We start from the raw sequence: 15,302 nt of genomic DNA on the forward strand, positions 1-15,302 counted from the left end.
CGATTTGGTAAAAAGGGCTGGTTCAAAACCAAACGCCCGTCTGGCGGTAATTTATTATGCGATACTGCAAAAGCAAGCAGTGTAAGAGCACGAAGATTTTAGTACGAGAACGTCAATCGTGAACGCGCGTGCGTATTTTGAAGGAATTCCGTGCGAATTTATGTTGGTAAACAAAGGACTTCCCGTTTCGGAGCAAACGCGTAACACGTGGTTTTGGTTGCAGAGTTTAAGGAATTGTAGTTGAAGGACAAGCGTTAAAAATGTATTTGTGTACTGCTTTAGCGTTGGTTTTGGTGGTCGCTTTTCAGGTTCAGTTTGCACATGGACAAAACTGCTCGAATACGAACCCATGTCCTTTTAAAGGTAAGATTAATATAAAATTGCACCAAATGTTCGAAAAAATGTGTAAACTGTACCTATCCGATTTTTCTATGTAAATTTATGCAAATGATTATTAATGTAGCGACATGTTAAACGACTGAAAAATACTTTCACGTGTAGAATATCACGTTTATAGCCAATATACTAAAATGCTGTGTAATCCTTAGAAAGAAAAACATATTGTGAATCATCTGGGCTTTAAACACATACTTTTTTATGTTTAGGCAGAACAGCAAAGCTCTCCTTTCCGAATCAGCACGTTTCGAGCAACGGGGAACTGCAGATAAACCTCACAGTTGACGTCACCAAACTTCAGTTCGAATGGTTCACATTCTGGCGAAGAACTTACAATGGCAAATTCCCAGCGCCCACATGGAGGGTTAAACAGGGGGACAGAATCAAACTCCACTTGGTAGGGAGATCAGTTTCACGCTTTACTCGGCAATGAAGTAGCACTAACTGACTGGTGAAGCGAAATGAGCCCTTGACACAATATCAACAAAAGAATTTGCCAATTGCAAGAATTGCTAATATTATATTTCAATACGCTGTGTCAGTCCCAGGTCTGTAGGTTCCAGTAATTGCTGGTGCACTGTTTTGGACAGACTTATACCGTTTAAAAACTTTATTCGCACGAGCTTTCGCGAGCAAATGCTGAAAGTTAACATGCTAATTTTGCAATTGGAGATGCCACATTAGCACCTCTCACACTTTTCTTGGTGGAAATAAAACTTTCAAACGTTCGCCTAAACACACCTGTTTGTTTAACAACAGAGAAAATGAATCACTCTTTCCACTGCATAGCACACAAAAATACGTGTGCTATATTTTGACAGACAAACAACTTGTCTCTTGACCAAAGTTCCGGTAAGATGAACGAGCAGCGTTATCCGAACAAAACTAACATCCATACGCATGGCCTGCACATCAGCAGCAAGGTAAAAACAAATTCAAGGAGTTGGTAGCAGCTATATCTGCCGTTATAACTTTGAGACCATTTACTTGTGATGGAACTCGATGTTTAAAATACTATTTATTTGATTAAATGGCCTCATCACACAACTGGTAAATTTTCCACACTTCCAGGCTCCAGGCGACAACGTGTTCACAAAAGTGCTGCCAGGGCAATCTTATGATTACGTTTTCGACATTGATAGCCAAAACCCAGCCGGAACTTACTGGTATCATCCACACGTACACGGTTCAACTTTTCTTCAGGTATTGGGGTTTAAAATATGACAAAATTATACCTTAGAGCTGTGCGAACATTCGCAACATTACCTTATTTTCATAAAACGACATTGGGTATCAGCGTCACCAGTGGTGTGAGTTCTGTTAAAAATAATTTGAACGATATACTTACGCTTTTGTTGTAGATTTATTTGAAACCAAATCCTTTTTCCAACCGTGTAAAAATATCGTGTGGCGTGATAGCGACATCTAGTGGTAGATCATTTGTAAACTGGTCACCTCGAGGTGTCAGCATCATTCTTTTTTTAATTTAATAACAATAGCATCAACATTGAGATTCAAATCAAATTCTAATGAGCTCTTAATTACGGATCAAAGACATAAGGCATTACGTCCAGCCTTTATAACTTTATTTGTGCAAATAAACAGGAGGTTTTTGTCAATTTTATGTATTGACACACAATATAAAATGTCTTGGCTTTGTCATATTTGGTATAATTTAATAACTAAAATGGTGTCATTATATTAATAAAGTTGTTGTAAGGAGCCTTATATTTTTCAAAGCACTTACGATATCTCCGAAAAATAAGACCAAGCATTTTTCCAAACTTTAAAAGGTTCAAAGTGGTATGGCTGGAATGATAGTTGTTGAGGATCCAGTCAATGCCTCCACACCCCAGCATATCCAAGATGTATCATGCCCCAATAACTGCCAGCATGATATTCAACTTTTACTGCAACCAGCATTAATGTACTGGAGTCCAGATGGCAAGGGTTTTGTCAAGTTGCAAAAAGAAATCAAAGATGATCCATATTTCAGGTAGAATTGGGTTCCATTATTACTAAAAAAACTCAACATTGTATTACTATATTATTACTAAATCATGAAATTTTCTTTTACACAAGATTTGCAATTACACAAAAGTAATGCTAAAATAGCAGATCCCAAATCAAAGTAGTAAAACTACACTCTGTTAACCCCTATTCTTACTTCTATTTACCTTTTAGCAATAACATTTTAAATTGTCTGCACATTTCAATCCATCACTTTATTCACACATCATGATCAACTGAAGCACATGGAGTCCAATGTTGCTACAAGTGATAATAAAACAAACAAAACGTTTACATTTGTTTTATACCTGACATTTACCTCATAATGAATAGTATTACAACCAGGTACCATCTCCAGCGGACTATTGTTTCATGATTGCTGTGGATTGCCACTAAAAATAGATTGAACAACTCCCGCCATGATTTTTGAATTAGAAACAAACAAACCATGAACTTGATTACATTTACAAGGCCAGTTAAATTATTTTATTTGATATTGCAGAACTGAAAGATTTAATATCCCGGGAGGAAACACGTTGGCAGATTGGCTTAAAAATGAAAACAACGCTTATTATTTTATGGTCAACGGAAATCTGTTTCCAACCTTAGATCTTACAACCGGTGTAATGAAAAGATTCAGGTACGAATTAGTAACGTGCTGATTTGGCTCAGACCCAAAACTACCCGCGTTAAGTACATAGGTTTTTACTACGGCATTTTAAATTACTAGCATTAAAAGTTGCTACACAAAGTAAAATGATTTGAAAATATTTACAATTTGCTGGGTTAATAGTTATTTGAAGTTTCCATCACCTAGTGCATGCAGCAATTCTTCATTGATTACACTTTTATCAGAATGGTGAATGCTGGCGGAAATGCTGTACTTGACATGACGATCACTGGAGAGAATGCATCTCCACTCAACAAAAGATGCAAGTTTATGGAAATTGCCGTTGACGGCGTCTACCTCGACAAAGCAGTGGAGCCGAAACAAGGCAAATCTTACATGGTTCCAGCAACAAGAATTGACTGGCTGGTCGTGTGCGACAGGCCAGGAATATACGAGGTACGATTGGTATACAATGTCTGGAAGTTCCACTTTTTCGAAATTAAATTCACAAATGTCTTCCTTTAAGAAATATATAGAGCATGTTGTTAGCATGTAGACATGCTGAAAGCATTTAGGCCTATACCCTGAGACGAAATGCGAAAGATACAAAATTTGCCCAAATAAATCGACTTTTTTTAACTTCCAAATTTTTTTGATTTTTGATCGGTTAAATTACATGCACAGTCCATTTATGGTGTGTCGTGTTTAACAAGAGAATAAAAATGTTTCTAAATTAGCGACTTTATTGATGGGTAAAATTAAACCAACAATTAATGACAATAATTTCAGGTGCGCTCATTGAACGAACCTCTTACTGTTGGTGACGCCATGGGGAACGCCGAAAGGTTCAACAAGACTCTGTTCTACCTCAACGTGACGGGTCTAGCTACAACTACAACAATACCAACAAGCCTTCCGAAACGCCCCTGGTTTGTAGGCGATTTTCGCAATCTCACCCAGGACCAAGTAAAAGGTCGTCATGTGATTGAAGTCAACCCTAAGAGCAGATTGAACAGACTCAAGTTTCAAGGGAAAGGATATCCAAGGTGATTTGTTACATCTAATGTCCGTTTTTTATTCATACAATTTCGCGAATGTGTGAAATGATAACTGCATAATATCACCAGCCCAATGTCTATCATTTCATGTTGCGTAAAATGTGGAGAAACCTTATACTATACCTATGTTTTGTTGACATCATCCTATAAAAAAGGGTAAAGAATAAAACTGCGTGACATTAATGTGTGTGTAAATGTCATCAAACCTACAAAGTAAGTAGTTTCAACGCACGAACAGTTACATTACGTCTTTGCAAACAAAGACTATGTCTGGCCGTTGGGTCGGCTAAGAGTCACGCTAACCTGCACTGATGTAGACTTTATAGGTCGAAACAGTGGCCATCTGCATGCAGCTGACAGAAAAGTCTATTTTGTCCAGGTTTCAACTTGAAGTAAACACAGTGCAAGAATGGTATATCACCAACACAAACGCTGACTCCTATCATCCGATACATATACACATCAACCATTTTCAGGTGACTTTGTTAGAATTAAATGAACGCAAACCGGTTGGTACGAAACGAAATGTTCACCAACTTCCCAAAAATGATTCATATTTAGGTGAAAAATTACAAGTCGAATGGAAATACCCAGTGTTAGAATGCACTGCTTGAACAATTTAAAAAAAAATTCATCTTGTAAATTCTGAATTCCGTCCTGTAAGTTCTGAATATAGCATTGTATATTCCGGATATATTGTTTTGTAACTTCTGGATTTAGTATTGTTAATTCTGGATTTGTTTGAATCATACAAACACACAGCGGTTGTACGAGAAGAAAATAGTAAAAAAAATTACTCATACTTCGGGGTCAAAATTACAACTCAATTAGAAAACTGGAAGTGCTTAAGCAAGCTTTTAATGATTCGTCTTGTAAATTATTAATTTAGTATTCTAAATGCTGCATTTCCCGTATAGTTACACTCTAAGATGTTTTAAATATAACATAGTTTCAATTTTACACAGGTCACCAGCTACAACAAATATACGGGACCGGTTACTGTTCACAAAAACAACAAGCAGGTATTCTTCGACCAAACGGGAAAACGATGTTTTTATCAACCCACTGGATACAGTTGTAAGTGTAGCGATGCAAAAAAAGTTGTTTTTCGTGATTGCGAAAAAGTTGGTCGTATTCCTTTCACGGATCAATTGTTTTATCAAGCTTTTAATGAAAAAAAAGTAATTGCCAGAGAACAACTGCTGTAAGTCTTGACGGAGACACACTTTTTTACGACAGTTAATAAACATTTTGACACTTGTTTGGCAACAGTGTTTCTTTGGAGCGAGTAAACCATGAGGATATCACTATTTATCGCCAAGTATCATATTATACGACTTTCATTTAAAACAGCTTCGGATCAAGGCACATTCCCACGAAAAGCTCTTGACTTTCTTGGACATGAGAACAAATGGTTGAATGAGACTATTCCAGGAGTAACTGCTTACTCCAGACCTGGAGTGTTCCGAGACACGATACACGTCCCTCCCATGTCCAATATAACGGTACGGTCACATTGGTGCGATATTTTGTCTTGTATTCTGATGCATTGAATTACGTCACACATTTGTGGTCTCTTTCGCTCAAATGCGTTCACGGTGGTTCAAACACAACTTTTTTCAAAACCTTGTCCCATTTAAGTGACTTTTACAAATGAAAATTTTAAATTAAAATTAGTTTACTGTGTGTTTATTTTCAATTATAAACTTCCCCTGTCATCAGCACCTTAATTAAAACCCTAAACAAGGAGACCAGCACACGTTAAAACATCAATGTGCGTGAATGCAAAAATATAAAATCCAAGTTGTGATTCAGCTGTCACAATATTGTTTCAGATTCGCTTTTACGCTCACAAATACACTGGCACTGCCGTCGTCCATTGCCACATTTTGAAGCACGAAGATAAGGGGATGATGTACACTTTTGAGATCACCGAGCCAGGTAAAAATGCCACTGATTGTTACCCTGATTGCGGTTTTAAATATTTTGGTACCACGTAACTAACAGAAAACCTGGCAGTGAACAGGTCTCATATGAGGGATGTAGACTCCACACAGTACAAGAGTCCACACAAGTCTTGCCGTTAATATGAAACCGGGACCATGAATATCATGGCTGCTTTTATGCTTGGCACTCCCAAAAATTCACGCGACTCTCAAAAAACAAGGTCGTGGAGCACATTTCTTAGTTCTTTTTTTTTTAATTTTTGTAGGTAGCAGCAACCTTACTGTGTATGATAAGGCCGGAAACGGTTACCCGGGCCAGTGCCAGAAATGTGACCCCTTTCCGTTCAATCAAGTCGTAAACTGCGGAGGGACTTCTTCTACTAATGCTCCTGTTGGTCAACCTGTTCCACCAGTAGGCGCTGGTGGCTCAATAGGTAGTACAACAGGAAGCTCCAGCACTAGCAGTTCCAGTGGCCAAGGTGGCGCTGTTGGTTCGGGGCCAGGAGTGTCAAATAACCAAGGTGGGTCCCAGACCCAATCATCAACTGGAGCCGTTCCCGGTGCCTCAACAACCATCAAGATGAAAACGACCAGCGGAGCCACGAATATCGTGTTTTCCAGGTAATTTTTTTGCATTGCTCGTAAACAAAATTTCCACAAGATGTCGCATCTAGGTGAAATTGGCAACGTCGGTCAAGGCGCTTGACCCATACTTAAAATAAAAGTCGTTTGGAGTTTTGTTAAGTATTTAAATTGCCTTACTGTAAATTTAAATATAAATGGTGAATGTATTTTATTTGAATAAGACAGAATCTGAAGATGCCAATAAGCGAAACTAATATATCTGTAATAAAGATCTTACTGGCGCTGATCCGCTTTTATACCTTTTGGAGCTATAGGAATATTATATTGATTTAAAAAGACAGAACCGTTGGTCACCGTCTTGCAAAGGCTGATTCCTGTAGTCTATTTCTTACGTTTTCTGTAATAATGGAGAATGTATTCAATAAGTTTTAGGACGAAATTTAACAAAATATTTTGCCTTTAGTTGGATTCTCTGCGTTGCCACGATGACTGTCTTCAGCGTCTTGACCTTGGCCTAAAACAACTCCCCCCCTTGCAAATATTGCACAGTCCAAGGGACGCATTTAAGTTCATTTCGTTTTTAGTACTGCCAGTTAGATGAAACAGTTCCATTACTATTTGCCTTAATTTCTAAACTTAAGTTCCAAAATCTGTATTAGTTCAACATCTTGATTTACAATTGTACTTAATGTCCCCACTGTTGATTTATTGAACACTTCTGACGCTTGTATAGTATTTACATGTGGTAAAATCATGACATAAATCTTTGTGGAATTGTATATTCTTGGCATTGCCTTCGTTGTGCCGTTTTGTTTTCGTGCAGCGTCGCAATACACGGTTAATTAAAGTGGGATCATTTCCTATTGGTGGTTGCGCAGGAAATGATAACATTTGTGCGAAATTGTGTACAAATTTATTGCCAACGTTGTGTCAATTTCGCTGTGGAGATACGCGGCAAATGCAAGTGCAGCTTGACGAAATCAACATGGCCAGGTCATTTTTGCAGCATGTGTAGTTTCATCGATGTTTCGTATTTCTTTTGGACGTAGCATCGACTAACCCTGTCCTATTGCCGCAAGTCGTCACATGATTGATGACGTATATTGGGATTGAAAATTGGCCGAAGCCGGACCGAAGGCAGTCGGCCGTCCGCCAAATCAGCTTTTAGCACGCATGATTGTGCGAGGGGCGCCAAAATGTCTCCCAAACGTTATACCCTTTATGGCCAGTAATCGAATTGCAAAGCTTTACGAACACTCCTTGCACGAATCGCCACATCTTAGGCACAAATTCACAATATAGAAAAAAAATTATCGTGATTGCGTCGTTGAATTCCATGCGTAATTTAAATCCGTGCACAACCCACGTAAGCTTAAATAAAATCCTGATTAGTTGCCTTTGCCTGATTTGAAGACGGCAAGGGCCCTTAAAGTTTCTTACATCGAAGCTACAACTACTCCAATTGCAGCTGAAGTTGGGTTTTTACTCCAACGTATCGCCTGTGTAGGAGTATTTCTTCTCTCGTCTTTCTGGATACTAGAGAGGTAAAGCTCACCAAACCACCTATATAGCGTGTGGAATGTATAATAATGTGGAACTCGATACGCCAACAACGTCTGAAAAACTGATACGCACACAAACGTCAATGTGAGTGTTTTGAAAAACAAAAACATTTTTATTTCGCGCAAAAAGTTGCTACACAAACGTTAATGTTGCTACGCAAACGAATAATATAAGAAAACTATAAAATAGCATTTCCACCGATAAACCCACAATAGTGGTCGGTCAGGCGCATCAAATGCATCACGCCAGGCAACATGTTGAACACTTGCCCGTCGCCCTAAACATAACATAGCACAAGGGCCTGAACAAAACTAATTTTTAGTACGTAATTTTGATTGACGTGTTTTAAATGTTATTGTTTCCAAACACTGGAAAGACGTTTATCAAACGACGAATTGTCGGAAAAACTTGCTGCAATGCCCAAACGTGACTTCCCGTTTAAATGATTTGCTCCCCGCCTGGGTACCGTTGTGATGATTTTACCAAAGTCCGCGAAAAAAAGACGTCACCTATAACACGAAAGTAACGCGGTTGTCAACAATTGATGTCATCCATAATACGATTGCTGCTTTACTGGCGACTTAAAGCTGGGAAAAATGCACCAGGAATTTTCTTGAAATAATAATCTTGACACGGACACCCTGTCATGCTTGCAGTTTATTGGGCTAAAATTGGATGCAAATTGTTATAAAAGCGATTGCAACACATTAAACACGACTAAACGCAAGTCATGGCGCAAGTAACAGACATGCCATAAAGCAGGAAACCATTTCTCGCAAATTTCATGTTCTTTGTTATGTGATGCTTTTCAACGATAAACTTTTGCGCCAAAATTATGCACGTAAAACGTGACGCTGCAGCCCCGTCCGCGAATCACGACAACACGACGGTCGCATTTCTGATCTCATGGTTTCCGTGGTATGTGAAGGAACTATTTACGATTAGTATCCGGAGCAGGCAGGCCCCACAAGGGGGAACACTCGGTTCGTAGCACCAAGGGCCATTCCAATCAGGAGGGCCAATCAATAGGAAAAGAACCCCCGAACACAATTGTTTACTTTTAAAAAAAATTCCTCTGCACCGGCACTCTTCACCTCAAGGGTCCTGGGAGTAAGTATATCCTCACCAATACATGCGAAACCAATAAACCCACGACTGTTTACTTCACGCCAGATTACCACAAGGAGTATAAAAGCGCTTATTCAGTCATATCTCGATTCGTATATTTATTATGTTGGCAAATATTTTGAAAAAAGAATTCCTTAAAATAAAACTTATATAATTTTGAATGCATTCAATCCGCCAACAGTGACGTGACCTTTTCCCGTTGATGATCAATTGAGCATGTGCGTGGTTAAACGTGACGAGGTATCACCTTCCATGGATCACGATATCACGCTTGTTGTGATTTTGGGAATCCAGCGTTCTCCCAATCCTCGCCCTTAATCACGATTACATTTCACGAATAAACATTTGTTCCTCCTCGGCAACACCGCAAGCATTGGTGGTTGCAATTTGGTGACAACACCAGAGCGTATTGGATACATTTCATTCGCTTGGAGTGTAGGGCATTCAACGGTAGGTGATAACAATGCATTTGTGTGCCGTCGTTGCGTTGTTTCTGTTCGTCGGGGTTCGAGGGCAACTTGAAGATCATAGAATTTATTGCTCAAACACAAATCCGTGTCTGTTTCGAGGTGAGGTTGACGTGGAACGTTCGAAAAGTTTAAGTTTTACGAGCTAGTCCACAGTATCAAAATATTTAAACATATTAAAATTCAAAAATTTATGCTTAAATCAATGCAATGCCCAATCTTAAACGTCGAACAAACGAAAAAAAATCAAACTAAAACATAGAACAAATGACTTTTTGTACTGAAATATTTTTTACAAACAGTTTATTACGTATTCCTATTGAAAAGTTTCTCAACAAGATTCGTCGCAATTTAGGCGGAAATGTGAAACTTCCATTTCCCTACGAATTTGTTTCAAGCAACGGCGAAGTCCAAGTAGATCTCACCGTTGACGTCGAAAAGCTTCAGTTCGAATGGTTCACCTACTGGCGAAGACTTTACAATGGAAAGTTCCCGGGTCCAACATGGAGGGTTAAACAAGGGGATACGATTAAAGTTCATTTGGTAAGAGGGGAACTTTAACACTTAACTTGGCAATGATGTAAAATGGGTATAGTCAAGAGAATATATGTGCTATGCTGTACCCAGAGAATTAAAAAAGGATTGAAATTGATGCAGAAAAGGACACACTGAAATAACACTACTTAATTTCTTGCTTGACGAACGAAATTTGTCAAAAAAACGAAGGTTTTTATTTTGAGTAAACGAGCCATTTTTTCCTTGATGCATCCAGCTCTTGCCTAATGAGTAACGATTGTTTACTTTCACAGCAAAACAACTTGTCTCCTATTCAGCCGCCTTTTGTGCAACTGAATGCAATGCACAATCCGAATGTTACCAACATCCACACACATGGCCTCCACATCAGCAGTAAGGTAAAAATAGCAAAATAAGCAACAAAGACGAGTCAAATATAGCGAACCTTATTGGTTTAACCTTAAAGGCATCTTTTCGCAGGCTCCCGGAGACGATGTGTTTACTAGAGTGCACCCAGGCGAATCTTACGATTTCGTTTTCAATGTTGACAGCGAAAATCCAGCCGGTACTTATTGGTATCATCCCCACGTACACGGTTCAACGTTTCTTCAGGTATTGGGGTTTTAAATTTGACAAAAATTTTGCCATAGATTTATGTAAACAATCATTGGCTACATTAGCATATTTTCATAACGCCCTATGAATCAATAGCGCCCTCCAGTGGTGTGAATTCTGCAATCATTTCCACTTGAAAACCTTTGATTTCCGATGCGGCAAAACAAACATAATAAATAATAAAAATATGCCCTATATTGCCAGGTAAATATGTTTCGAATTCCAAACAATAATGAAACTACCCAGTAAAAATGGTTGAGTGTGTGTAATGACAGTTATATATAACATGAATGTTGATAAGAGCACTGACTGATAGGTACAAAGTGGTATGGCCGGTATGATTATCATCGAAGATCCAGTTAGCGATGCTACACCTCAGCACATTCAAGATGTGTCATGCCCTAATAACTGTGAACATGAAGTCCACCTTGTCTTCCAAGCGATCCTACTCTATTGGAGTCCTGACAACAAGGGCTTTATCAATCTGCAGAATGAAATCAAAGATGACGAATACTTCAGGTCGGTAAAGAAACCATTTATAGCGCATTTTAAGTGATTGTGGAAAATATCTTGGCAATTCGATTGGAATTCTCAAAACAAGAATTTTTGTCAGTGGATCTGTATTAGAAAATATAAATATTTACAATAAATTTGTTAAATCACAATCATGGTGATTGCCAAACATTTACAAGGCCGGTTGAAAATTATCGTTCAACAATTTCGTTGCTGCATTACAGAACAGAGAGGTTTCCTATTCCAGGAGGTAAAACATTGGCTGATTGGCTTGGAAGCGAACACACAGGTCCTTACTATGTCTTTGTGAATGGAGAGTTGTTTCCTACTCACGATCTTACCACAGGCGTTACTAAGAGATTCAGGTGAACCCCTTTGAAAAACTCACTGCTGTAACATAAACTGCACATTTTCACCTTTTAACGGGCACGAGGCAGTTAACTGGCTTTAAGACTTGGGTGTAACGTCCTAACAAATCTTATTGCTGGGATGGGGCTTTGGAATTGAGGTCGTTGAAACGAGCACAAGATTTCTGACAAAATGAGCCTCAAAGTAATATGTCAGTGCTTATAAGTACAACACTGTCATGTTATTATTTATAATATTTGATCAAAAATCCCGAAGTAGTTGAAGTTAGGTCATCGTTTGTACTCCTGACGTGAAGATTAAGCGAAAACGCCATAAAATTACCAAAAAAATCCACTTTTGCTTGGTGGTGACTTTACGATTTCATGGTTTTTAGAATGGTTAATGCCGGGGGAAATGTTGTATTGGAGTTAACGATCACTGGAGAGAACGGAAAACCACTTGACGGCGGATGCCAATACTTGGAAATAGCAGTAGATGGCGTCTATCTTGACAAAGCATTTAAACCGATTCAAGGCAAATCCTTCATGGTGTCGGCAACTAGAATTGATTGGCTAGTGGTGTGTGATAAGCCGGGAATATACGAGGTGCGTTTGAATTCGAAATTAAACTATATTAATTGGGCAAGAGTGCATGCTAAGAACATGTTTGCAAAAATCTCATCAGTCGTACAACTCTATGTTCAATCGAAAGTCAATGGTTTCCTGTCATATTTGGAACTAAAATAATCACGCTTCCTTGTAGGTGCGATCATCTGCCGCTCCTCTGACCGTGGGAGATGCACTGGGGAATGCTGAGAGATATAACAACACTTTACTGTATCTTAATGTGACTGGCCCAGAGACAAATACAGTACTGCCAACCAATCTTCCTGAACGCCCATGGTTTGTGGACGACCTACGAGGTTACAGGCAGGACCAAGTAAAAGGCCGTCATGTTGTTGAAGTTGATCGAAGAACCACATTGAACAGGATTAAGTACAGGGGTGAAAAATATCGAAGGTGATACATGAAAAAGAATATTTTGATCTGCTTAATGTTTGTGCTGTGATTTCCAACATGGATATCTTTTACACCTTTGTTTACTGATGCGCTTGATGAAATTCCTCGTGCAAGCATTGTTTCAAATTTCCAAATTGTTATTGGTAACTTTGCGTTATGTGCAGGTTCAAAGTGGAGGTGGGTACGATACAAGAATGGTATTTCACCAACTCGAACAGCGATGCATCGCATCCAATACATATACACGTCAACCATTTTCAGGTAAGCGTGTTTATAGTACCGCAAATGATTCCGGTTTATTTAAAATAAATTTTTTTTTTCGTTTTTTTGGTATTATGCTCATGGAAAAACTTTTCAAAAAGCATGCCAGTTTCTGGGTGTTTTGATATAAGGATTATTAACTTGATTGACGCCTACTATTATACTTTTAGGTGATCAGCTACAACAAATATACAGGTCCGGTTTCGGTAAGAACTCATGAAGACAAGTTGGTCTTTCTCGATCAAACCGGGGAACGGTGTTATTACCAACCCCCTGATTATAACCGTGAGTGGTGCATCTGCAAACAAATTTCTTCTTGACTGGTGCTCATTGTTATTCGAAATACATTCAAACAGCTGATGCGGCCGCTCCTTTTCCGAGCAAAGCGCTGGAGTTTTTGGGCCACGAAAAGAAATGGTTGAACCGAACAATTCCGGGGATCGTCGCCTACCACAGACCTGGCGTGTTTCACGACACTATACACATCCCACCCATGTCTAATATTACGGTAATATATCCAATATTACACATTCCTCATCAGCAGCACAATTTTTCATGGCATTAAGAGCTATGGAAACGATTTTAATTCCAAAAGCAACAAAAACGTTTCCATGCATTTGATTACGACCATGCTTGGACGTCAAATCATTTCTTATAACTTTATATTTGGCTTCGTAAGATTCGCGTTGACGTTTTTATTATCTTAATGTCCACAGCAATCGTAATTCAAACCACAAACTAAAACACGATCTTCCAACTTCGTATATAAACTGTCGAATTTTGTCTTATATCAGATACGCTTTGCTGCTCACAAGTACACGGGCACTGTGGTTATTCACTGTCACATTTTGAAGCACGAAGACAAGGGGATGATGTATGCGTTTGAGATCACTGAGCCAGGTTAAAACTTACTCGTTTTTACTTTGCATTAAAAATGGACATGGTGTTATCCGGCAAATTCATAGCTTTCACTTTTTTGCACCAAATAAAATCCTGTTTCTGCATGATAAAATGCTACCACGACTACAGTTTAAAGTTATGTAAGAAGGATAAGCTTTCTTCTGTGATAACTTAATAATGCCTTGACGATTTGGCAGGGAGCAACTTGACTGTTTATGAGAAAGTCGGAAACGGCTATCCGGGCCAGTGCCTTAAATGCGACCCATACCCGTTCAACGAAGTTGTTACAGACTGTACAAACCCACCCCCCACTGGGGGTACAACTCCAAAAATGTCAACGACCAGCGGGGTTACGAGATTCCCGGTTTCCATGAAGTAGGTTTAGGTTTTAAATATACTTCTCTTGAAAACTCTTTTGAAATAAGAACATTTACTTGCGCTTATGAGAAAATCGTGTGCGTTTTATGGCGAAGTTTGTTTTTTGTTTGATAAAATGTGCTTGACACATTTTTTGTTGCGGATATTTTGGCCAATAAGTGCGTGCAATTTGGACAATGTTGTGGCACATAAACAAAGAAAAAACGCTACAATAGAAAAACCTCCTGGTGAAGGCTGTTGCATAACAGCCGAAACGACAATAAAATAAAGTTTGCCAGAAGAGCAGTATTCAGCAAGAAAACATGCCTGGCAGTGTTAGTAACAATTTATTTATACAAGTTAAAAAAAGTTCATCAAAATAATAATGATATTAACCTAATGCTGATTTTTTTTTATTTTAGATGGAGTCTCTTCATTGGCATGGTGACGGTCTTCTGTGCTTGGGCTCTAAATTAAAACAACTTGCATTTGAAATATACTCCATCAGCTTCAGAGTTGCAATTTCATTTTCTATTACTGCCAAATATATTCTGTACATATGGCTTCATTTTATATACACCAATATTGCTGCAATATTTTTTGACAATAGATCATCATCTTTCGTAACAAAGGATCATTATGTTCATATATTGTTGTACTTTACTCCACACAAATAAACAAATTTATTTACTCATATGTGTACGCATGATACATGGATTTGAGATTTTGTGCGTTATTTAATTAAATGATCAACTAAATTATTAACAGGTGGAAGTGTACAAGGCCTAAATTATGTAAATCACAAAAGTACAGTATGCAATCTGCAAAGTACAGCGTGAGATGAACAATGGCCTAATTGTTGATATGCGGCGTAAACGGAAATACCCTTCGCGCGTCAGGGCACGCGGTAGCAACGTTACATCAGGCTTCGATGGAAGTATTCACCATCAATCAAATGCGCGAGCATAGAGGAACTTACGGCCATAAGCATCGAGCTCGTGTTTACAAAT

General features: G+C 38.6%; 2 protein-coding genes across 2 annotated transcripts; both read left to right on the forward strand.

The window, feature by feature from the left end:
- Nucleotides 1–221: 221 nt before the first annotated feature.
- LOC145908261 (multicopper oxidase mco-like) lies at nucleotides 222–7,782 on the forward strand. Its single transcript, XM_082995503.1, has 14 exons — nucleotides 222–363; nucleotides 606–793; nucleotides 1,218–1,319; nucleotides 1,468–1,599; nucleotides 2,190–2,392; nucleotides 2,909–3,046; nucleotides 3,262–3,472; nucleotides 3,806–4,062; nucleotides 4,454–4,550; nucleotides 5,040–5,151; nucleotides 5,428–5,579; nucleotides 5,910–6,015; nucleotides 6,287–6,641; nucleotides 7,069–7,782. The coding sequence occupies exons 1-14, from the start codon at nucleotides 261–263 to the stop codon at nucleotides 7,121–7,123; spliced, it is 2,211 nt and encodes a 736-aa protein (XP_082851629.1). The 5' UTR covers nucleotides 222–260; the 3' UTR covers nucleotides 7,124–7,782.
- A 1,943-nt stretch (nucleotides 7,783–9,725) lies between these two features.
- Nucleotides 9,726–14,953, forward strand: LOC145908654 (multicopper oxidase mco-like). Its single transcript, XM_082995973.1, has 14 exons — nucleotides 9,726–9,865; nucleotides 10,119–10,306; nucleotides 10,573–10,677; nucleotides 10,760–10,891; nucleotides 11,211–11,413; nucleotides 11,632–11,772; nucleotides 12,150–12,360; nucleotides 12,518–12,774; nucleotides 12,939–13,035; nucleotides 13,206–13,320; nucleotides 13,392–13,543; nucleotides 13,830–13,935; nucleotides 14,133–14,310; nucleotides 14,715–14,953. Exons 1-14 carry the CDS (start codon nucleotides 9,760–9,762, stop codon nucleotides 14,767–14,769), a joined length of 2,046 nt encoding a protein of 681 aa, XP_082852099.1. The 5' UTR covers nucleotides 9,726–9,759; the 3' UTR covers nucleotides 14,770–14,953.
- The last annotated feature ends 349 nt before the right edge of the window (nucleotides 14,954–15,302 follow it).

The sequence above is a fragment of the Ascidia mentula genome, chromosome 7, assembly GCF_947561715.1.
Source record: "Ascidia mentula chromosome 7, kaAscMent1.1, whole genome shotgun sequence".
Classification (NCBI taxonomy): domain Eukaryota; kingdom Metazoa; phylum Chordata; class Ascidiacea; order Phlebobranchia; family Ascidiidae; genus Ascidia; species Ascidia mentula.